The 25,997-nt window shown below is 43.9% G+C and overlaps 1 protein-coding gene across 20 annotated transcripts in view; it reads right to left on the reverse strand.

The window, feature by feature from the left end:
• Nucleotides 1-25,997, reverse strand: part of Epb41l2 (erythrocyte membrane protein band 4.1 like 2) — a 144,067-nt gene that overhangs the window by 35,137 nt on the left and 82,933 nt on the right. For all 20 annotated transcript variants that reach the window (XM_051164529.1, XM_051164528.1, XM_051164527.1 and 17 more), the window contains 5 exons: nt 15,513-15,617; nt 9,231-9,273; nt 5,518-5,593; nt 1,808-2,026; nt 397-484 (listed from right to left, as the gene is read on the reverse strand). In XM_051164529.1, the coding sequence (XP_051020486.1) occupies nt 397-484; nt 1,808-2,026; nt 5,518-5,593; nt 9,231-9,273; nt 15,513-15,617 (531 nt within the window). The remainder of the gene's footprint in view (nt 1-396; nt 485-1,807; nt 2,027-5,517; nt 5,594-9,230; nt 9,274-15,512; nt 15,618-25,997) is intronic.

Consider the following 25,997-nt stretch of genomic DNA (forward strand, 5'->3'; position numbering starts at 1 on the left):
ACTGTAATGTTGCTACTGTTGTATATTGTAATGTAACCCTTTGAAAGAGTTGTCTGCCCCTCCTAAAGCATACACAAGGGGTCATGACCCACAGGTTGAGAACTAGCTGAGACATAGCATGAACCAGGATCACAGGGTAAGGAGCAAAGGCTACCAAAAACAGTTCTGTGGTAAGAACTCTCAGAGGCATTAATTAGAAACACTGACAAAAGACGATAGAAGAACACAAGTGATTTCCACACCTGTGAACTTTATAAGTAGTCACCAAGAAATATTAAAGACAAAAAGTGGAGACAAACAGCCTTTTCCAAAATGAGCCAGGCTTTGTATGCTGGAGGCTTCTCAGAACCTCAGCCAGTAAACTGGAGTGACGCCATCCCAGGGAAGCGACAGTACCTTGGCATGATGCAGGTCAACGCCGTACATGGAGAGCCTCTTTGCATTCTCCAAGAACTGAGAGTCAGCTTGTGCTGGAGATAAGCCCCTGGGAATCCGAAGAAACTGTGTCAGCGGAAGATGCAAGCATGTTCACAGTGGATAAAGAAGAGTTGGGACCTTAGGGGGCAACTCACAAGTCTTCCTGTGGCAGTCAGCCAACCAGCCTGCTCATTCAAGAAGGCAGACTCCTACACCTACCATTTTAATCCCTAAAAGATGCTTTTCATTACCCTCACTGGGCAGAAAAGCATGGTCATAGTGGGTGCAACAAAGGCTAACTGACTGGAAAATGAACAAATAGTGACTTCGCCTTTTTAAAATCATTAAATTTTTATTTCTTCATTTAATTTTGCTAGAACTGATGACAATCACTTAAATTTGATTTGCTAAGTATGGCAAATGGTATAGTGTTCTGTCTACAGAAATTTATTTTTGTTCCTATCAATTTCTCCAGCTAAACAAACTTAACTGGCAAACAGGTCTTGGGCCCAATAGGCTTCACTTCCACCCCAGCATTTTATACCTAGAAATTCACATTTGAGTGGCAGAACAAAGGTCTGTTGTGTAGAATTTAAATACAGGGGGTAGAAAAAAAAATCAAATATTGTCCTTTAATTTTTTAAAACAAAAGTCAAAGTATAACATCCCTTAAGCATTTTAAATCTCTGAAAGTTAGTCAAATGATTTTAGCCAGTACTTCATAAAACCATGGCTTTAAAATTAAAACATTTTATAGCTTTCAGAGATGAAACTCTTGTGAAACTCCATTTTGACAGAAATATCAAAGTACTCAAGGTATACATACCATTCAAGTAATTCAAATAACCCTCACTAAGCCAAAGGGCGGTTGGTTGTCTGTGGTCTGCGAGGCCACTGTACACTTCTGCTATCCCATACAGATCACCACTCCATTCTAATTCAAACCCAGATGCTTCAATACCCCTAGGTTTTTAAACAGTATTTTCAGTCAGTCCTTGAGCGTCTCAAGCACATAAGAATGTGTTTCATATCATCTGCTCCCACTGCCTCCCTGCTTTCGTAGAAAACAGAGAAACAATGAGACTGAGAGGCAGAAGACATGTGAAGTAAGTGTCAAGCCCGTACACGCACGTCTGGTTCCTGTGCACACTGAGGGCAGGAAGGGGAGGGAGAAGGGAGTGTCACGTGGGATCGCACACTACTCGGATAGGAGCTTAGCCAGAACACAGTGCCCATGGGTTTCATGTGCAGCGTGGAAGGGCAGCTCAGGCGCTGGACAAGCTGCGGAAACAGCATGCAGACAACAAAGCCCTGCTCTCAAATGTCAGCAAGCATTACAGACTATGTCCACCTGCCAAGGCATCTGCCTGTGGCTACCAAATCGACAGACCTGTGAGTTTTATGCAGTTCTGCCACCTTTTCTTCCAGCTCCTTGGTCTGGGCTGGGGCAAACTGGAAGTCGCCAAGATTAACGCTGTCATCCTCCTCTGGGTCATAGTCTCCGTGCTCGGCCTGAAGTGTGTAGGATCCCAAGAGGGCATGAGTCACAAAGGAGCAGGGCAGGCGGCCAGAGGCGATGTCCTGCCGCAGCTGAAGGCACAAGAAGTATCTGGAGGGACAGAGAGGGAGAAGGGTGGAGAAGAAATGCTAGTTAACAGCACAGCCTCTCAGTTCCTTAACTCTCAGGATTCCATTTGCAAGCATGTACATTACTGGGACTACTTATAGTCACAGCAAAAACAGCCTTTCCATAACATGAACAAACTCTAAAAGTTAAGAGAACGGACATCTTGACAGTAATCATTTACAAAAAGAAAAAAAAAAAAAAAAAAAAAAAAAGAGCTAGCCACTCCCTCTTGCCCATTTCCCCCTTTCCATACTCAGACCTTCTTTTCCCACAGTGCCGCTGGCAGCTGGCTTGTGCACTGCCTTGTCTGAGGCAGGCGGCTCACTGCACAGGAAGTCCGAGCACTCTGAAGCCACAGGAGCTGCTCTGTAGTCCTGAGCAAGTGACCGCACTTGCCCAAGGCTGCTGTGCTGCCTCTGCCAGGAGAACTCTTGGAAGGGGAAAGTGGAAGTTACGTGCGTAACAGGCAGCTGGCGCGGAGCCTGGGATCACACACGAGCTGGCAGCCGTTACAGCAACAACTACCTGAGTCACCGATCTAATGGCTTCACTGCACCACTGGGCAAGAATTCTTGTTTTCTACCAAATCAATATAAAATGTGATTTACTTTCTATGGAGGCTTTCCCCCCTTTAAGCTCCATTATCAACTCCTTTTGGGGACATACATTAAAACCTTATTTCTACTCAAATTTTACCATTTGCTGAAGTCTCCAATGACCATGAAATACATAGCTATTGACCTCACTTAAAAGATCTTTCCAAGGTTATCATGATGTCAAGTGATGACCTTGAGTGAAGGTCTAACCACAGCTGTAAGGCCCACTCATCTCTCCTTTTCCTACTCTCTACCCCACAGGGAAGGGAGGCCTCACAGCTGGTGAATCAGAGAGCAACCAGACAGGTCCAGTTCGGCTTAGCAGTACCTGAGTTTCTATGGGGTCTGTCCCACAGGGGCCAGGGACACTAGCATCATCACAGTCCCACACTCATCAGAGGAGTCACACAAGCTTTGGCCATTGTTCTAGAACGTTCTGGGTAAGGCGGTCTTCTCACGGATACTACGTCTGAGTGTTTTTGTGCATTTCAGAAGTCACCTTTGTAAGGAAGGTTGCACTCCCTTAACCTCTAGACCACACAAACGTCTCTAGAGAACTAGATGTTAAGCTGGTTTCCAGGTTGTCCTGAACTCCCACAGCCTCTGCTGCTCCTTCACGCGTCTCTCACCCTTGCGCTAGTCCTTGGTCTCAGAGCCAAGACCTAACATTTTCCAAACAAAAACTGGCAAGAACTTGATGAATTTCTTAAAATACAAGACTTCATCCTGAATAGTGCTCCCAGCCTCTTCAGAAGCCTCTGACCTTCAAAATGTCAACCCACAGAGAAGGTCCAATGGGGACTGGTACAGGTCTTGAGTAGCTGCTGGTCCTGCTAATATACTGAGGTCGTCGATCACAGCAGACACATATCGTTCTTCCCAGCACAAGATGAGAAACTTTCAAGCACTATTTATACAGAAAGCTAAGCATCTGCCTGGCAATAAAGTCATTATCACCATAGGACCGTCATTCCCCACACAGACTACTGCAAGGAAAAGCCGTGTATCGCAGAGGGCACTGCACCCAAAGCCCGTCCCATTCACTGTTAGTGGCGTTCCACGGAGGACCTGTTCCCCACATGCCAACAGCCGGAGAGTATGCCCCAGGAGCCAGAGCAGCTACGGGCCAGAGAGTATGCCCCAGGAGCCAGAGCAGCTACAGGCCGGAGAGTATGCCCCAGGAGCCAGAGCAGCTACAGGCCGGAGAGTATGCCCCAGGAGCCAGAGCAGCTACAAGAGCTCCTACTGATTCTTCACTAGCTGCACCTGACTGGATCAAAGACTGGTTAAAGTATGAATAGTAAGTAGGTACCACATAGTGTGCTGTACTCGGCAACAAGTGGCCAGGTAAGAGCAATAAATGTCCTCCACTCACAAACCAAACTGGCCCAGGAAAGCACCAACAGCACAGGGTCTGGGACCAGCAGTCTCCCTCCAAGACCCTCTAAAGTGCGACACTGTACAGTCTTTCCCAGCCTTGTCAATAATAGAGCCAGGCCGCATGGAACCCTCATTTGTACTACAAGCTCCTCACCCAGCTAAGAAATCCTATTACATACACAGTCTACCAGGACTAAGGTGTCCAGGATCTCCATGATCCACAGCCCTCCTCGGCTCCCACTAAAGACCACATCACTCAAGCTCAACAGATAAGATGCTCTGCCTTCTAAACTGAATCTTCTATTTGTAACTTAAGCATATTCTTATGGCCCAGATGATCCAAGAATAAAACAGCTATCGCTGACTCTCCGTAAGCTCTACTCTGTTGATTCTTTTATTGTGCAGGGCAGAGGGGCTTCGGAAGAAAAGCTGCCAGCCCACATGACCTTGAAGACAAACATACAGGGGCTGGGGAGAGCTCAGATAGGAGCATGGTTGCTGTGCGCACAGAAGGGCCTGAGTTTCGGGCCCAGCACTCACATGAAAACCTAGGACACTGGGGTGTGCCTATCATCTCGGTGCTGCAGGACTGGGAAGGTGGGGTCCTCTGTGGCTTGCTGAGCAGCCCATCTATCAGGATCAGCGACAGATCTTGTCTCTAAAAGCAATGTAGGTCTGGAGAGGTGGCTTAGTGGTTAAAGCACATATTGCTCTTGCAGAGAGCTGAAGTTCGGTACCGAGCACCCACATCAGGTGGTTCATACCTGCCGGTAACTCCACCTCTGAAGGATCAGACACCTCTTCTCATCTCCACGGGGACCCGCGCTCACATGTACATACCCACACATATTCAAAATAAAATAAATTTTAAAGTAAAATAACAACAATGCCAAGGTAGATGGCTCCTGAGGAACATGTGAAGCTGACTACTGACCACCACACACACACACACACACACACACACACACACACACACACACTTCTTTACCTAAGAAACGCATACATATAAATACACAAAACCAAAGGAAGCAAAGCTGCCAGGACTAAAAAGATGTCTTAATACTTGAATATAAAAGAAGAACCAAAGAAGAGTAAATAAAAGCTGTGAAATGGCGAAACTTCAGCCTATTTGGGACAAGATCCATTTTTAGGTGAGCATCTAAGCTTGTTTGACCCTAAGGCCATGGAGGTGGGAGAGGGGAACAGACTCCACAACATTGTCCGTTTACTTCCCCATGCACCCACATACACAATAATATATACTAAATGCTTTGAGCGGGGAAGGATGGCTCGGCTGTTAATAGCACTTACAGCTCTTACAGGGACAGAGGTGTGCTTACCACAGCCACACTGGCTCAGAATTGCATGCATGTGGTGCACATACAAATGTGCAGGGACAATTCATACCACATTTTTTGTATTGCTTTGACTTTTAGTCCTAGTAACAACCATCCTCACAGAAGAGAGGAGAGCATTTCAAACTGTAAACAGCAGTACCTGGTGATGTCTTCAGTCAACTGAGAAGGATCCGGAGGGTAAAACTTCACATTGAAAGTGAATAGCCAGGGAAGAGCTGTAATTATAAAATGTTAGCTATTTACCAAATAGCAGGTTGGGGGATTTTGTTGTGTTTTGTTTGAGTAATTTAGCATCATCTAGACATTAACAATGAAATGTTTTTTAAAAACTATAAATTGACATACATAAGTCTCTATTAGAGGCCTATAAAAATAAAAGTTTTAATTTTTATAAATATGTATTTTATCTGGCAAATAATATCCATTCAATAGTTCTGAGATAGACTTGTTTCATCCATGGGATTTCCATGGTTAAAAACTCCCAGTTCTTAAAAAAAAAAAAAAAAATAGTGGAGATTTCCAAATCGTCAGCAAAAAGACAAGAATCATCAAGTGGTCGCAGGAGCCATCAGGAAGAGTGTCTGTATAATAGGAACGTTAAGATTATAAAGATGGGAAAGTAGGGTAAGACCCTGACGTACTTTAGGACAAAACAATGTCTCGGGTTCAGAGAGTGGACTTGTAGGGCCACACTATGTCAAATATCCAGATACTGTGTACACACGCTTCTATGGGGTGACAGGTAGTATCTCCCTTCACAAGGCTGCCATCTCCCAACAGCCTGTTTATCTGTTTCCAGCTGTTCACACCAGCACCAGCTGTTCACACCAGCATAGAGCTATGTGAGGATGACCACGTGCAGATGTCTTTACTAGAACATCTGTATTTTAGGATATACTTCCAAAACCCAAGTATGCTAAACATTTTTGGCTGACAAAAATTGTATACATTTATGTACAAAATATGTACAAAAGATATGTGAAATATGTATACCCTGCGGAATGGCTAAATTAAGTAAGTTAACAAAGAAATGATGTATCACATACTTATTTTCTTCTAAGTACACTTTAAAAATCTACTAGTGAGTTTCAATTTATTATCCTCAAATTTACCAGGCTACATACAAAGTACTTCAATTAAGTATAGGTTATTTATGTATTAGTCACAGGCAGGCTTTAGACACACAGCCTAACTGGAACACTATCGAGAAAAGAACCAAAATGTCAGGCAAAGTTTAGGTGTGACCATTAGGCTTATCAATACTGTGCAACTCAAAAGATCTTTCTAACTGCCTACTGCCTACACAAACATAACAGGATAAATCCAAGGAGTTCTTTACCTACTGTAGCTGTGTTCATGGAGGAGCCAGTGTTAGCATCATTTAAAGAACTCCAGTGTTTAGAAAAGCCACACTGAACTGTTACTGCTAGTCCATTTGCCAAACCACAGGCAAACAGCCTGAGATGACTCTAAACAACACTTCATAAATAACCAGGAAATAACATGATTTGTAATCAACATGAGCCCTGCTTGCCAAGTTTTATTTGCAAAGTTTCCTCTCAAGTTTTCAAACTTTTTTTTTTTTTAAGTTTTCTTCTGAAGGGCAATTTCCAATAGGAAATATCTGTGACTCTGAGTGGCACAAAACAAACCACAGCGAAGAACTGTGTGGGCATCAGTCACATTTCCGAGGCTGCCCTGTTCTTTTTGGATCACCTGGCAGATCTGGGTTCAGAGAAAGTACAGGCATTCTGCTTCTCTTAGCACACACACTTTACAGAGCGTGTACCAGCTGCAGAAGGAACAAAGAAAGGGCTTCTCCGGGACAGCTTCCTCAGTGATGCCAGCAGGATGCAGCTCTGTCTAGGCATTACTTCTCCTCGATTTTCTATGGTGGATTAAACAGTAAGTAATAAAGAAGGCGGAGCGTTGGGATGTCAGCGCAGTTAAGGGAGCGCTGGGAGAGGATAGAGAACAACATAGAAGCTCAAATGAAAGAGCAGACGTGTTGGGGGATGTTCTGATGTATTTTGATGCTAGTCACTGCTTGCTGTCTGACCAATCTTTTGCTTAAAAAAAAGCCATCCCACCTGGGCAGGGCAGAGGAGATAGGTGGGTTAAGAGAGTGAGGAATTCTGGGAAGAAGAAGGACTGCCACCAGGAGGAGGAGAGCTGAAGTGAAGAGAGGAAGGGCGCCATGGGTTAGCTGGAAGAGAAGCACGTGGCCCGTGGCGTGGATGGAGAATCCAGCCCAGATAAAGAACATGAACAAGTATTTGGGATTATGGGTGGGAGGTGGCTTGATAGAAGTTATTAGAAGTAGATGGCATGGGATTGAGACAGGGATCCCATGCCTGCCCCACTATGGGAAGTAGTTTAGAGGATTGATATCTGCCCTGCCCCAGGTTAACTAAGGCTATCTTAAAATATAACAAGTGTCTGGGTCTTAATTGATCACTAGCCGGCCTACAGGTAATAATAATAATACAGATAAACTTTAGAAACAATATAGAAGAAAACCAGGCATGATTACATTCTTATAATCCCAGCACTCAGGAGGCTAAAGCAGGAAAATCATTAATTCACTGCCAGCACAGGCAATAATCAAATCCTGTTCATAAATAAATAAATAATAACACAGAAGGGAAATGATAGTAAGACTAAGCTTTGTTATTGAGGAGAAAGAAAAATGCAATAAAACAGAAGGATGGGCACCAAAATAAGAAACTGAAAGCGCAAACGAACTGCTTCAGTGTTGTGAGGAGGAGAACAGTAGAAAGGGAAGTCTGCAGGTTAGTTCTCGGGAACTGGCTTCTCCCTGGATAGCCCTCAGGCCAGCCTTAAAAGGGCTGTGACAAACTTAACTAGTCTCCAGACTTTCACCCCCAAGTCTAAGGATTGCAGGCTGTTGTTGGCTTCAAGCATTCTCAAATGCTAAGTCCGTCCTGGAACCCCTAGCAGGCATTCCTCAGTAGTTCTAACACTGCCGTGCTATCCCATGCAGAGCAGTGTGCAGACGCACATCCACGCAGGCGCTGAGGCTGTTTGAGCGGGAAGCATGGGATCATTTGCGAATTACTAGTGAAAAAGAAAAGGAATAGGCGGTGAAGTGACCTTCAACTTTGGAGGAAATGAACTGTGCTGAGGAGACGGCTCAGTGTGCGCAAGCACGGCGACTGACCTCCACCTCCAGCGCCCATGTGAGAGTGGAGCACAGCAGCAGTGGTGTGCACCAGAACCCACACTGGGAGGGAAACTGGGAACCTCAACGGCCAGGTAATCTAGTCAAACTGACAGGCTACAGGTTCAGTGGAAGTGCTAGCTCAAAAATAAGGCAGGCAGGAACCAAGGAAGAGACCCAAAGTTGACACTAGCACACACACACACACACACAGGCACACAAGGAACGTGCATATATGCACACAATCGGGTACATACAACATATCCATACAACATAAATGTTACTAAAAACAGTCCAACGTAGTTTTAAAAGCCAGGCTGTTACTTCATACATGTACATTTCACAAACATGTGAGCCTAAGTCTACAGCCTCCTAAAAGGGAAGTCTCGACATCCACAGTCACAGTACTTTGGTTTTGCTGTTGTTTGAGGCAGGGTTGCACTGTGCGGTCTACGGCGGCCTACAGCTCATGATCCCCCACTCCAGCCTCTTCAGTGTTAGGATCACAAGCAGCTGATATCATGTCTGGCTAAACTTACATCCACAGCATCTTACAGGACTGCTGATTTCAGCAAAACAGAACTTTGCTCTATCCTGTGTTATTGTTACGGTTTTTATTAACGGCAGAAATAATACATACTAGTTTAAGTGTGGTTTTTTTAAATACTCACTTCGCAGCTGTCTCTTTATCTCTTTTGCAGGATCGAGCCAGTTCTGCAGGAAGAAAGAAAACATTAGTTATCCAAAAGAACTACCCCCAGGTCAATGAAGTTTACAGCCCATACCTTCCATATCATAAGTAGCTTCCACCAGTTAACTCTCTACTGGGCACATTGGGGGCGGGGGGCACACAAGTGCATGTATGTGTGTGAGAGTGTGTAATAAAATGGTAAATATCTTTGATATGATAATCGTAAAATGTAATTTATCTATATGTAATCTTTATTACATAAAACTGCTTCACAAGCTGGGCGCAGTGGCACAGGCCAGTAATCCCAGCAGGTGGATCTCTGTGAGCTCAAGGCCAGCCTGGTCTACAAAGTTGAGTCTAGGACAGCCAAGGCTACACAGAGAAACCCTGTCTCACCCCCTCCCCCCCCAAAAAAAAGAAAGGAAGAAAAATATTTTTTTTTAAAAAAGCTGCTTTACATATCATCCCTCGGACCCTGAAATAATAGGGCGGTCATAGTTCATTCTTACTTAAGAAGGATATAGTGTGAGCTGGAAACTGCTGATCCTAAACAATTACTTCAACCTCTGAAGCTAACTTCTTCACACCCTTCAGCCTCCTGTCTCCGTACCTCCCCCGCGCTAAGGAGAGGTAGAGCCAGATTAGAGACAGCGGTTTCCTCATCCTGATCTTACCAAAAAGCTACCTGTCATTCTTCCTTTCTTTCTTTCTTCTTTCCTTTCTCATTTGAATTTAGAAAACATAATTCTAAGTAAGGAACATCCTTCCATTTGCCTCTTATTTCTATTCTTTGAGAATAACATAAAATAACACAAAACAAAATTTTAAGAAAACCACTGTCTTAAAGCAAAAAAACAAACAAAAAAGAAAGTGAGAGCAAGAGGGAGGGAGACACACACACACCTACACACACACACACACACACACACACACACACACACACACAGAGAGAGAGAGAGAGAGAGAGAGAGAGAGAGAGAGAGAGAGAGAGAGAGAGACCCCACAAACTCTGAACCACATGAGGATAAGTAAAATTTCAAACTGTAAAGTAAAAAGCTGCCACAATTATCAAAACTTTGTACTTTGTGTCTGAGAAACAGCACCCTGACTCTAAGCCTGCCTTTACAACAAGGGAGTCTGATGTTAACAAGTATCCCAAGTACTGTACTCCAGCACCTGTATTTACACACCCGTTTGTTCCCACAGAGAGAGAACGAAGTGTTTGCTGTTACACATGAAACAAGTGCCTGTCAGTCTACTGAAGAAGCAAAAGAACATGGCGCACCATGAACAAGCAGTAACAGCAGCATCCTTGAAAGTAGCCTCAGATGTCACAACCCAGCTCACAACCTTAACTCTGGCTATGAGGAGCCAGACCATAACCAACAAGGCGTGTGTGTCTTGTCCTAACACTGTCACAGTCAAAGCTTCACTGAAGAGCCATCAGAGCATGGTCCAGCTTCACCACCGTCTCAGCTGCATGGTGCACTGATGTGAGAGGCCAGTGAGAGCCTGGACTGGTACCTCCAGGGCCATGCGAGGAAGCAGCTCTATTTTGCACTCAGAAGAGAAGTGTAGCACTCAGTTTCCTCAGGCTGCAGCTGCTGTCCTGCACAGCTGGCTCACAAATGAGCAGCAAGGACCAATGCACAACAACAGGGAAAGCACAGTATTCAGCTCCTAGCCCAGGCTGGACTGAGGCTGGGGAGGCGTGAAGGGGGCTACACGTGTGGCACTGAAACCAGAAAGTAACAGCCATACAAAGAAAGACGGAGTCTGACAGCTGGTACAAACTGAAATGACAAGATCCCTTATATCTCAGACACAGAAAAGGGACAGAAAGGGAACACTGCTGGCCTCATAGACAGACCTCCCAAGCCATGTCCTTAAGGATAACTCACACAGATGGCCTCCTACAGAGAAGCAAAGCGCCTGTGTCCCAGGAAAGATCGATGGAACATTATCATCTTCTGTCATCACTAGGTCCCAGCTATCACACTTTCCATCCTCAGCACTAATTCCTCCCAATTACCTGATCAGGGTGAGGGAGGGGCCTACAGATCCAGACATTCGTGAGTGACAAGTTGGCAAAGAAATAAAGACCGTCATCACCTAAGCCTCATCACCCTAAGGCCTCTTTCCACAACACAATGTCAGATCTGCTCTGGTCTCCTTTTCTGTTTCTATGATAAAAACACTGAAAAAGCAACGCGGGGGAGGAAAGCGCTTCTATGAGCTTTTACTTCTGCTTCTGGGAAGATGTGGTCTGGATATTAGATTCTGCTTTCACCTTCATAAAGCAAGCTGGGATTTCAACTACACTTATAACAAGCACTTCTGGCAATACAGCTTGTAGCAAAATGACTTTTATAATGCCTGGCCCGATGCCAAACCCCATTAACAGAAAAAAAACCAAGACTTTTCTCTTTAAAGAGAGTTCAGTATCTTTGATGATGATTCATTTAAACATGAATACAAAAACTACATAGACTTATAGTTCCGTACTGAAGAATAACATGTCACCTGATTCTCTGAACACTCACTGCCACTTTTCATAATCACAATAAACTGAAAGGCTTCCAACTTAGTGTCCTGATAACTGAGACACAACATTATGCCACAGACAGCATAGATTTTCCCTCAGACAAATTGTTATACAAAATATTTACAGTTTCTGCCTGAATTCCACTTTATAAAAGACTGAAGTAAGTACCTGACTTCTTTAAATACAAATAATATTTAGTGTGAGATAACACAGAGCTGGTAGTCTGGCAAAGTGGTGGAGCATGAGCTTGGCATGCACACACAGAGAGACGCACCCCAATCTCCTACAATGGAAACCTCAAGAACTTCAAGGGAGGACTGATCAACCTAAGTTCTTATGACACTATTAATTTTCTGAAAAAAAAAAAAAAAAAAAAGAGAGACTATACACATCTATACTGGGAAGAATAAAAGTTCTTTCGCCTAAATGTATTAGAGGACTGGATTTTGTCTATATATATATTTATTATACATAACAATAAGGTATCTAAAAAGCTATGCAATATGAACATTATAGTCACATAAGTACGTAATTTGATATATTCAACTATATTTGAGTATTCATCTTCTGAGAAGTGGGTCTCACAAAATACGGTTCTCTATGCTTGGGACCTCCTACAGCTAAAGCTTAAGCACTAACCCAGTGCTCATCCACGTTCATAAACGCTTTCAGGTGACATTTCATAAGAAAAAGTAACCACAACGTAAAATGAGGAATGCTGTGTTCCTTCTTCAGCCCTGGCATCTTCCTGCCCATGAGAACATTACAGTGAACCTGCCAGTCTGCCTTACATATTCTTAGAGGATGCTACAGTGAGCCCCACAGTCTGCCTTACATATTCTTAGAGGTGAAGAGGCCAAATTGTCTACCTCTGAGCTATACTCTCAGCCCTCTTTTTACCCATTAGCTGCTATAACAACGTCAGCCTCCCAGACTCTGACCATCCTGTTCCACAGCCAAACCCTGTATCTTGTCATCACACAATTCGCCCCCTCATTAGACTTCAGGATCCTCTTTCAGATACAATCAGAGTAATGAGGAGAGAAAACAGCCACAAATAAGGCTGATGATAAATCTGCTGATAAAGCTGTAAACTGACCTCCTGTGAGCTGGGGGAGGAGGGTGGTAGAAGGGAGGCCTGCCCTGGGGTGGGGGAAGGTTCTCTTAGCAGGATATTTAGAAAGCTCTTTAGGAAAGGCAGGCATTTAGGTAATAAGAAAGAAACTGCCAATAAGGCATGCTGTGCAGGAGCAGAGAGGTACATCAACCAGCAAGGGCCCCTTGGGAAGCAGAAGCTGGCATACACTATCAAGTGCTGTAAGACAGTTCTGAGAAGAAAGCTCATGCCCACTGTAGGGGATTAAACTGCATGCATTAAATATTTCTAAGTGAGGCTAAGGTCCCAGACACCTGCCTATTCACAGAGGTGAATCCAGAAGGATTCTTCAGGGCACATGGCACATAAGGGGAAGATAAGAGTTTGCTTCTGAACTGGGAGTGTTCTGTTGATAGCCTAGTGTTCAGGCTTTTAAATCAGGAGTGTTCAACAGAGAGCTGGAGCATATGGATCTGAAGCTCACATGTAAGATATGAACTAGACACTTGTAAAAATTAGTTAATCGTATTGTCTGAGAGATATCTTATTCAAAAGGAATGTTCCAGAAATACTCAATGTCCCAATGTTATTTACTTGGCTTGTACTAACAAAGCACAACATTTGAATTGTTTTTATATTTTACAAAAATTAAACATTCCTATGAGTCTACCAATAGACAATCTCAAAAAAAAAAAAAAAAAAAAAAAAAAGATACAGTTGCCAAGCTACCAGCACTTCCTGTCTTGGAGCTTTGAGGACAAGCATGTGACTGGAGCCACTACCAACCTGTAAACTACAGGAGCAGCTTGTACTTTCGTGTTCTAAGAGACTCTTGGTTCATTTAGTAAGGTGTGATTACTTCTGAGGAGAGTATCCTAAACAGCTCTAATAAGAATGAGTTCTATGCAGCAGCTAGGCATACAATTTGTCTTTAGTCTAAAGGTAGAATTAAACCACAAATTACTGAGCAAGGATCTGAAGCTGAGCAAGTTGAGAAAATTTAATTTGCATGTAATTATCATGCCTAAAAATAAAACCCTTTATACTTCATTACTGGGATATGCAAATACAAACAACGGTACTATGAGGGCAATAAGAAAACACACCCCCTGTTCCTCCAATGGCTACATGTTCTATTGCCTGAGCTGTCAATGCTCCACATAGACAGAAGCCTCTTTCACTGTAATTGAGTGCTTGCTCTAAACATCCTCACATAGCGGCTCCCACTCCAACAATCCAACAGACTAAATGAGCTTCCTTTGTAGAATACGACTCTGGACCAACTCAAACATCTTCTCACCCACACCAACCCTAGGTACGCAGAAAGTAAAGCAGACACTTTGGGAGGTGGAGGCAGGCGCATCTCTATGAGTTCGAGGCCAGGCTGGTCTACAAAGCGAGTCCAGGACAGCCAAGGCTACACAGAGAAAGCCTGTCTCAGGGAAAGAAAGAAAGAAAGAAAGAAAAGAAAGAAGAAGAAAAGAAAGAAAGAAAGAAATTAAGAAAGAAAGAAAGAAAGAAAGAAAGAAAGAAAGAAAGAAAGAAAGAAAGAAAGAGGGAGGGAAGGAAGGAGGGAGGGAAAAGATGTGAAGCACTTGTCCAAATAATGTTGCTGGCTGCAGGTTAGCCGTGGTCCTGCCAGAAAGGGTTAAGATTTCCATCCTTAATTTACCTGTGAAACTAAAAATCTCTCAAGGTCTATAAATGTAGTACAAACTTCAGATCACAGACCACACTATGCACTTGCTTGTGTCTTGGAAAACTCGGGAGTAGATGTGCTCATGGCACAGTCCTGACATCAGGCAGCCCTACTCCAAGGGCCCGCCCAGCACTGGCTGGTCAACTATCCCTGAGGAGAGCTGGCCCAGCCACAGAGACACCAGTATCTTCCACACACGAAGCTACTCAGGTCCACTGAGCAGGACAAACACTTCTTCCCAGGTCTCTAAGTGAGCACTCATGGGTACTGTCTCTCAACAGTGCTGGACCAGCTTACCTGTGTTTGTCTTTTTCAACAACTACTCTACAGGTGACTGCACACCTGTAGGTTGAGTTAGATCATCACTTTTCCCACGACTGAGTCTTTTAATGTATATGTTTTGAATTATCTTTCCCTCAACAATTCATTATGTAAGTTGATTCCACTATGAATTCAAGAGTTAAAGCTTTCTCATAATTTTAAAATCAGCTTTTTCAATCTCAAGATAGGAAGATATCCCACTGTACTCCATCTGCTTACAGTGTGAGAAAGCATCATACAAACCCAAATGCCAGAGTGCTTCAGGGAGCCTCTCACACAATCATTTATAAATATTTGCCACAGGGCTGAAGAAACGGGTCGGTGGTTAAGAACACTGACTGCTCTTCCAGAGGACCTGGGTTCAATTCCCAGCACCCATATGGCAGCTCACAACTATCTGTAACTCCTGTTCCATGGGATCCAACACCCTCACACAGGCATACATGTAGTCAAAATACCAATGTACATAAAATGAAAAATAATTATTTAAATATTTGCCACAATCTCATAATAAACATACAAGTTAAAGTCAGATTTACTCTGAAATTAAACTGCTTAAGAAAAAAATAGACATAAAGGACACAAAGTTGAAACCACTCACTTTCTGCTCGGAACTCTCCTGAAACAGAAGTCCAAAGTAGTCCTTCTCCAGGAGATTGAGGTGTTCGCACACTGTGTCAAATAACACTTGTCCCTTGGCACGTTTCTGCAGAAAAACAAAACACATCTTTACTTTTCTAAAGGAAAATGAGATGTTGAGGAGAAAAGATGCAAAGAACATATGTGACCAGAAACAAGAAAGGAGACCACTGGAGGGCAAGAAATGGAGGACGGAGGAGAAGAGAAACAACAAAAACAAATTTTGTATGAAAAATACCATACAATCTATTTTGTATCCTAATACAAATTATAAAGCACTGATTTGTTACAAGTTAATATAGAGCATTCTGTTCTAGTGTTGTAACAATGCAAAGTATAATTCTAAAATGAAGGCATAATTAGCTGCACTCTGCTTTGTTGCTATGCTTGTTAAGTGCTCACAAGATTAAGAAAGGCATAACTAGCTGCACTCTGCTTTATTGCTATGCTCATTAAGTGCTCACAAGATTAAAAAAGTCAAATGCTGAGCATCCTCATCCATTCATGTGAACAGTGAAAATCTATGTCCAAAGTGTTCCCCTCGACAACTGAAGATGACGGGCATCAACTATAAAAGACTGCCGCCCTGGGACTCTGCCCAATGTGACCTCTCACAGCACGTGCTGGCAACAATGGGTTGTTGCTGATGTTCTAAGTTATTGTAGACCACCAGGCTTTTCTGTTTAACTTTTGCTTCTAGTCTCATTTTCTAGAGATTATAACATTCATTCTTTAGGAAAATTAACAGAGATTTAAAAGCCCCTGGAAGCTAAAAGTGACCATCCTTTAACTAGTGTCAAAGGATGCTCATTTCCAATTGAGGCGCAATACCCTGGGATGTCCCAACAGTGAGTCAGACACGTGTCTCCTCCCCATAGGCATGTACAGGTGCCACAACTGGATGGCCAGTGACACTAGCGCAGGGCCAATAGAAGCAAACCTCAGTGGATGCCCATTATCAAAATGTGCACCTGTCCATTAATGCAGTATGTAGAAATTAGAGGGGCACAGAGAGAGAGAGAGAGACAGGCAGAAAGAGGAAGAGAAAAAGAGAGAGATCTTGGGGAGTAGAATCCAGTACTTCTACTGGTAAATGTTTTGTAGCAACATTTGTAAAGTATGGTTATTATGTCAGTGGCAAATGAAAGAAAAACTTCACATAAATTACATTACCACAGGCAATGTGCTATATCTATGCCTGTGGATTCACAATCAGTAGGTGACATTAGTTAATATACTAAGATAGACATGTGTTTCTATTATTTACATGTTTACAGTATACAGAAACCCTGAGGTCTAAATACATCACTACCTCTAATAACACATGTGAACCTTCCTCCCACCAGTTTTCACAGTTATGAGTGAGGATAATAGAACATTCACGGGACTGCGGCATGCATGAAGTAAACTGAAATGTCTAACTACTGGTTACAGTTTTTGAAATTAGGAATATCAGAAAGGGACATGTAAGGCAATGTCTGTAAATACATATGAAGTAGACAAAGCACACCTCAACACTGGCTTGAAGTGGTGTTTATACACTCGTGCTACTCAAGAGTTTCTATCTATGCAGAGTCATGCTCTACCAGACACTTTCTCCTAAACAACTGAGGAGACCAGCCGCAAGCCCCCTCCCCCCCCCCCCCCCCCCCGGCAGTCTGGCATCAGCAAGCTGAGCAGGACAGCAAGCCCCTCCATAAGGACGAGGCAGACCCAGTGCTTCAACAGCATTTCAGGGACATCTTTCCTGTCCCTCGACAGTGTGACAGTGGGAAACCACTGCTCTCCTGTCTGTAACTGGGCACAGCAACTACCCAACCCTGTCCACAGAGTCAAGTCAATAATCAACTCAGCTGTCTAGATCAACCACAGCTGAGTGCTGCTGTATCCAGCGACTCCTTGCCTAAGCCCACACCTCACAGTTTCCAAGACACTGTCTGGATGGATGCTCAGGCCGCTCCACCCTCTCTAAGTAGGGATATCTTTGCAGCCAATGAGAGGCTGACTACTCACAGCTGCTTCCTAAGCTTCCTAAGCTTCCATTCGCAATTTCTAGCCCCCAAGTGCTATGCAAGCACTGAGGACCTAACTGTGTCTGGGAAAAAGCACAGCTTCAAGAATGTGACATCACACATAACTTTCAGAGGAGGAAATGGTTTCTCAAAGTAGAGAATACAGACACTTAAGAGGTCGTATTTTTCACTTTTGGTGTTTATTAAGCCTGACAGAGTGACTCTCTGCTCAAGGATTCTGCAGGGTACAGTAAGATGAAAAGGGACGTCATCTTATCATGAGCAGACATTCGTTATGAAGCTAGGTCCTGTCTCATCTGCAGATGACTCAGGGCTTACCAAGCTCAGAGGCTACTTGCACTGACCCAGCAACAGCAGATGTCACTTCCTGTGTAGAGACAGCAGAGAAACGACGACGAGTGAAATACTCATCAGAAATCTGTCTGCAGCTGGAGGACAGAAAATGAATACAAGAATAGCACTGCCTTACTGATCAGCACTTGAAGATGGTACTGAGAGAATTAAGTTAGGTGTGTAGAATATTTAGTGAGATGTTTGAGTCTACCGTGGACTCATGGAAGGCCTGTATAGGGCCTTTGTGAGCTGTTCTAAAAAATAAATAAATTGGCATTCAATATGATTCAGGTATTAAATCAACCTCTGCTGAAGTTACAGAAAGTTGAAATGGTCCAGTTTTCCTGTCTGCTTTCCTGAATTTCCTTTTAAAAATTAATGACAGATATCTGTAAGTGTAACACTTGCACCTTCTGTCTAGGGAGGTGGTTTTTCCTTTGTCTGAGCTGCAGTATTAGAATGTAGTCCAGATTGGCCTCAAATCTGAAATCCTCTTGCCCCACCTTCCTGAGAAGGAGGTACAGGTACGGGAGACTATGTCCAGCCATCAGTTTTGTTTTCTTACAAACAATTACAGTTCTGTCTCGTGAAAGGACAATGAATGTTTGTCAGCCAAGCAAAATGAAAGACACCTGCCTTACAACTTGTATCAAAAACAGCAGTTTATGTGTGCACCCTCCCGAGTCCACTTACATGATGCTTGTGCATGTGTTTCAGGAAAGTGTGTGTGTGTGTGTGTGTGTGTGTGTGTGAGAGAGAGAGAGAGAGAGAGAGAGAATTTATCCTCACAAGTCCACTTACATGATGCTTGTACATGTATTTCAGGTGAGAGAGAGAGAGAGAGAGAGAGAGAGTGTTCACCCTCTTGAGTCCACTTATGTGATGCTTGCACATATATGTTTTAGGGAAGTGTGTGTGTGTGTGTGTGTGTGTGTGTGTGTGTGTGTGTGTGTGTGTGTGTTTTCACCCTCCAGAGTTCACTTATGTGTTGACTGTACATATATGATTTCAGGGCTGACCACTTAGTACTGGATAGCCAATTAGGGGACTCATCCCTCCACATATACAGCAATAATAAAGAAAAGGAGGCCATGAGTTGAGAGGATTGTGGGTAGGGGTGAAGAGTTATTCAAAGGGTTGGAGAGGAGACATGGGGAAGGAAAAAGAAGTGAGAAAATGATATATTTAATTAAAGTTTTTCAAAATTAAAAATACACACACACACACACACACACACACACACACACACACTATGGAGGGTGTTGCCCCAAAACAACTTGTAGGAGTGGGCTCCCTAACCCAACCTTTTCTACTTACTTTTAAATGCCAAAACTGCACTGCCTCTAAACAAACCTCTGAATTTGTATCTCCTATCTCCCAATATTTAGACTTTCGCCATTAAGAACTGTGCTTTATTCCTCTCACCCTCAGTCTTTTACTTCACTCCATACTTAGGAATTTCAGTGCCTGCATTCACCTTGACTCACTTCCTCCTGAAGCAATACTTCACTGAATTAAAAGGCAGTAGGACAACACTGGGCCTAATGGCTCAAGTTATTAATACAAATCAAATATCTGACAGAGCTGAGTCCAGAATTCAGTCTTTCCAGGTGACAGGCACGCACAATTTCCTGGGTCCCCATTCAGGACCTTCGGCCCACAGACATTCAAACTGAAGCACACACACACAAGAGTCTAGGAGAAGACTGGCCACAAACCTACATGACTTTTCCTTGGTGAATGAGAGCATCTCCAGATAGATACCTTTGGAAAACTACAAAGGAAGCCGCTCTGCATTTGTCCTGAAGGCAGGCCACACCCACATGTATGCAGACAAGTCAGCACATTTTCAGGCATTGCCCATTTCTTCACTAGGACATCAGCTTCCCCATGGTTCTACCTAGCTTCCCCGTGGTTCCTCACAGCTTCCCCGAGGTTCCTCACAGCTTCCCTGTGGTTCCACACAGCTTCCCTGTGGTTCTACCTTCCCCGTGGTTCCACACAGCTCCCCCGTGGTTCCTCACAGCTCCCCCGTGGTTCCTCACAGCTCCCCCGTGGTTCCACACAGCTCCCCCGTGGTTCCTCACAGCTCCCCCGTGGTTCCTCACAGCTCCCCCGTGGTTCCACACAGCTCCCCCGTGGTTCCTCACAGCTCCCCCGTGGTTCCTCACAGCTCCCCCGTGGTTCCACACAGCTCCCCCGTGGTTCCACACAGCTTCCCCGTGGTTCCACACAGCTTTCCCATGATTCCATACAGCCAGCTAAAGCATTCCTCTGCTTTGAATCTGCTCTTATGTGAGAACTGACGTAACTGTCAGTCTCTGTTCTAATGCTGCAGCACTACAGCTCAACAATTAATAAATCGCACATAATCCAGCAGGAACAGGACACTACCTCAGTGGGAGAACAGTGTCTACATCCATGAGGCCCTAGGTTCAATCCTTGGCAATGCCACAAAAAAGTTCATAAAACCAGCCAAACACATTTTGAAAATGAAATTTCAGTTTTTATATCAAATTCCAACAAGCTTAACAGTGTACTTCCCCACCTGCCTCTCACTAACACCACAGCAAGGAAGAACCAGGATGGGAGGGACAAGTAGGAGAGCAGCACTGCTGTCCAGGTGTCAATCAAATACTGTATGTATCTGTACATAGGGCCTGTTCTGTTTAAGTTCATGCATGCGTACACACAGGGCAAAGGTGTGAGCCTGTGGCGGGAAGGGTGCACATGCATGTATATACAGGACAACGGTGTGTGCCTGTGGCAGAAGGGATGCACATGAGTGTATACACAGGGCAACAGTGTGTGCCTGTAGTGAGAGGGGTGCACATGCATGTATACACAGGGCAAGGGTGTGTGCCTGTGGCAGGAGGGGTGCACATGCATGTATACACAGGGCAACGGTGTGTGCCTGTAGTGGGAGGGGTGCACATGCATGTATACACAGGACAAGGGTGTGAACCTGAGGTGGGAAGGGTGCACATGCATGTGTGTGTCACAGGTCAACTCTGGGTGTCTTCCTCGTCAATCTTGCTTTTGGAGAAGAGGTCTCTGACTGACTCTGAAGCTCACTGGTTCAGCTGAACTGCTGGCCAGCACATCCACGGGATCTCCTGCCTATTTCCCCAGCCCTGCCAGCAAGCTGCCTGCCACACAGGACCTCCTAGGTGGCTGCTAAGCATTCATGCCAGGTCCTCCTGCTTACACTGTACTGCTAGAGCCACCTTGCCAGCCCACATCCTTTCTGGTTTTGTTTGTTTGCTTTAGTAGAGGCTGCATAATATATTAGAGACATGCAAAGAGATGGAGAAAGTAAAATAATTTAGATGTATCTTCAGAAATATTTTACTCAAGGACTAGCAGACTAGCTTATGAAAAGTTTCTCTTAAAAAAAAAAAAAGAAAAAAAGCAGATCTCAGCTAAAGAAAAGCAGACTGAAATGTGAGACATTGAGCAAAGTCTCCTGCGTCTGTGCAGTTATTTGTGGCATTCATAACTGAAGCCAAAATATGACATTTCTGGAGGCCTCTCAACTTGGAGGAATTTGGGCAACTGCTTACCCAGCAGATTGCAGGGGACGCCACACACCACTGGCATTTTATAAAACCCATCACTGTCTCTCCTAGTAGGCCCCTCTACAGTGTCTTTATTGTGTGCCAAGAAGCCAGTGATGGGAAGTCCACAATACAATCCATACATTACTGCCCCCAGCCGTGCACTGTGCACTGGAAAGGCTAAGAACAAAGGTATGAACAGAGCAAACAGAACCCATGCATAGCTGTGGGGCAGAGGAGTCAACTAAAGCCACATGCAGGAGGAAAAGGCCTGGCCCTCAGCCTAAGGGCATGGCTGTCACAATTCCTTTCCCACCAATGAGTCACCTGTGCACAAATCTGTTTCCAAAATTCATTCAACTTCAGGCAAAAAGAAACCGGAGCCAATGATCTTTCTGTATATAATCAGGACATAATTCTACAAATAAATAAGTCATTTCCATGTCCCACAGTTTCCTCTAGGCTGCCAACTCCTGTAGGCTCACCTCTGTAGGGTGCTTTTACTCCTGGACTTGAACAAGTTTTTGCAGGAATATAATGAACTGTTTTCACTCATTAAAGCCTTGTTAGAATTTCTACAGGTCAGCCAACTGCCTAAGCATTTTAAAAAGCAGCACAGTGAGGGACAGAAGGTAAAATAAAATTAAGAGCATAATTGCACAAATGCTATCAAGATTATCTTAGGAAAGAAGAATAGTGTATAAACGTAGCCGGGCATGGCGGTACACACTCTAGAGGCCAAGGAACAGGGAGCTCTGAGTTCGAGGCTAGCCTGGTGCACAGAGCCAGAGCAAGTTCCAAAACAGCAAAGAGAGACACAGAGAAACCTTGCCCCCCTTTTTTAAACGTATATAAATGGGAATAATTACTTTCTAGAACTGATTTTGGTGAAGTCTTACATTAATGCTCAGTAGGGAAAAGGGAAATTTTTAGGTAAAGAAGCAATAAAAGCAATTTAAAAATCCAGCAAGAACTGTGCAGCTGCTCAGCAACACAGGAGACTCTTTCATGGGACAGTGCACCCTGAAGAACGCAATAACAGCATAGATGAGCTCAAAGGCAGAGAAAACATTCTGAGAGGTGGGTAGGGGTCAGACTATAGACCAGAGAGAACCATGCAATGGAGGAATACAAATTCTATGTTCCCAGGAGAGCAGACAACTCAGGGTGTGCAGTAGGAGACCATTTTGTATGGTCAGGGAAGGGAGGACAGCCCAGGGCCACACCTAACAGTCCTGAGTGACCAGCTACACAGTGGCTGAACAGAGTCCAGGCCAGCTCCCAAGTCAAGAGGGACTGAAAACATCACCACTCCCATGACACACCACCCTTTTCCCACCTTAAAAACCAAATCCTAGGGTAGGTACATTTGCCACCTTAGACCCTTTCTTTAACTAAAGAAACACATGGAACGGTGGTCAGAGGCATCAGATTTGGATCTAGTCACTGCAATTTTAAATTTGTACATAAGCTATTCCCAATTCCACACACACACACACACACAAATGGGGACACACACACATGGACACGGACAGACGCATGCACACATACACACACACACACACCCTATGTGGGATTTATAGAGGATCACAACTTCTAATCCCCCAAAAGTAGGACTATAACTGAAACCACTTAACTGTTTTGCCTACAAGGGTCACAACTGAAGTTTGAAAGCAAACCTAGGGAGGCAAAAGTAGATACAAACACACCACACCCAAAAGCAAGAATCCAAGTTAGATTTCTGAAACTCAAAGTGAGTGCAGAGAAGACCCTAAGACACATTCCGCCTCCTGATGAACACTCCTGTCACAGAACAGCTGCTGCTGAGGCCCTGCATTCTCGCTCCCTTACGCATCACTAAGGAAGATGGTTGTGACATTCCTGTGTGGGCTCCAACAATGCCTTCAATTCTCAGACTAAACCAGCACGTGGGAAAAACGCGCAGATGCCAGAGGGAAATGCAAGCCTCCTCTCAGAGTGCACATGTTCGTTCTCGCGCTCCTAAAGGCTACCAAATCCTGGACTTACTTCACAATTTTAAAAAATACATGTAGACCTACAAGCGCTAGAAAATCCAGTCCAATCCTAGAAATAAAGGAAGCAAATATTTTCATTCTTATTCTGCAATGTGAGAACAGAAGAAAAAGCAGGAAGTCACTTGCCAAAGACATACAAAGAATAGAAAAGTAAACATGAATCTCCTGCTTATAGCCATGACTTTAAATAAACCATGCTGTATTTTTCCTTAGAGGAAAGAGCCCCGTGGCTTTAGCACACCGAGTGTGTAAATGACTTCTGCAGCAGCATCACAAAGAGTCCTATTGCCAAATGTCTGGAGCCAGAAGACCCAAAATCTGCACAACTCAAGGTTTGGTACCAAACTAGGTTATCATTTATCACCTAAATAATTTGCTGAGATAAAAGTTGATATGACTTTCATTTAAAAAAGACAATAATCCTCACTGGCTATGGCGGTACACAGCATGAGCCCTCAGGAGGCAGAGGCAGGCAGATTTCTATAAACTGGTCGACACAGGGAGTTCCAAGCCAACCAGGGCTATATATATTTTGAGACTCTTTCTCAAAAATAACAGTAAAAATAATAATCTTCAAAAGTAAGATTTAAAATACATGTGTGTGTTATCGACAGATGACAAATTAGAAAATATAAATAGTAATTTGCATGGACAATGGTGAAAAGGTATTTAACAATCTGAAGAAAAGATATGAAGACACACTAGGCTTTGGATAAAAGGAGATGCAAGCCGCAGCAATAAACTATTACCTCATAAGCCAGAGACAGCACAACAGCCAGGCAGTCCATGGAGCTTTTGAGCTTCACTACAGTCAGTCTCTAGAAATGTACTGCTACCAAATCTTTGCTTGCTGCCCCACCTTCTGGAAGACTGGCAAACACATGCAGCACTCGTTTGTCACATCAACCATAACCTGCCTCTCCTTTCTCAAAAGAACACCAACTTCAAAGGTGACGAGAGTGTTTAAAAATCAGTTTACTTGGCAGTTGTCAATATCTAGTTCCTGAGGCTCAGGAGCAGAGGGAAAAGGCCCAGGACATCCCAGGAGAAAAAGAATTTTGAAACAGGAAGCCAAAAAAAGTAAGGGGAAGTCAGGTCTTTGTCTACAGTCCAACTACTAAAGGCTGAGGGAGAAGGATGTCTTCAGCTCAGGAGTTTGAGGCCATCCTTGGTAACTTAGTTAAAACCATACTCTCCCCCACCCCAAAGTGCGTAAAGATGTATATATCACAATATAAACACAGAAGAGTGGATATTGATGGGAATATAAAAATATCCACATTACATACATTTACAAGCCTGTAAGAATACATGTGTACATGAGTGCATTACACATGTCCTACATGTTAATTCTGTGTAGAGGATCTGAGTACCAGAGATGACATTTACATTGGACAAAAAATTATAATCTTGCAGAATTATGTTTCCTAATGTGAAAAAGGCTTTCAGTACTATATAGCATCGCTTGCACCGCACAGTTAACGGTGGTCCTCTCGTGGCCGAAACACTGATAGGTAATACAGGTATTTGCCAAACTGGCCCAATGTTCTAAACAAAGCTTATAAAACTGTCACCTGTATACACCACCATCAATGCTTATGCTAACCAGCGCAGTGAAGTTCTAACACACAGCCTTCAGCCACTCCAACAGCACAGCTAACGCTTTCCAAATCTTCGATGGCCTCTTGGCTTTGTTAGAGAGGTCAGTTTTAATTGTGCATGGCACCTGAGGTCTTCCAAATGCTCACTCTATCCCGTAAAGACCCTGTAAATCTACACACTCCATCTCCTCATGACTTCCTGCAGTGGCTGATTTTCTTTGTGTTTTTGTTTTTATTTTTCAAGATGGGGTTTCTCTATGTAGCCCTGGCTGTGCTAGGACATACTCTGTAAACCAGGTTGGCCTCAAATTCAAGAGGATCCGCCTGCTTCTTCCTCCCAGACTGCCGGGATTAAAAGGCACGTGCCACCATGCCTGGCTAGTTGTCAGTTCTCTAATGGCTTCCTCTACCACTGTGGGTACCCTAAGTGAAAACCATTAAGTTCTCTTTACCGGGAACATCATATACCCTAAGGACAACTGAAAATTAGACCCAAGTACATACACAAATAAGAGACCATGAGAAAAATGTAACTTTTGCTTGACAGTTCTCCCAAGCCAAAAACAAACAAAAAACAAACAACAACAACAACAAAAAAACCATGTGCCTTACACTGGCTACAGTTTCCCACAAACTTCCTCAAATGGTCCACAGACACTCAGTTCTGGTGTGAATCTGCAAACACAGATGAGCAGCATCAGCAGATCACACGGAAGGCCAGGCCAGCACTAGACAGGAAGCCTGAGTGCAGCCAAGCACAGCTCACCAGACTCTGTGCTTCACCCCCCAACAGCAGGTACAGCAGGTCTGATGAGACAGATCCAAATTCATGTCACCAAGCAACCAGAGACCCACAGTGAGAAGGTGAGAGCGACACTGATTACAAA

Source organism: Acomys russatus, chromosome 21, assembly GCF_903995435.1.
Source record: "Acomys russatus chromosome 21, mAcoRus1.1, whole genome shotgun sequence".
NCBI lineage: Eukaryota > Metazoa > Chordata > Mammalia > Rodentia > Muridae > Acomys > Acomys russatus.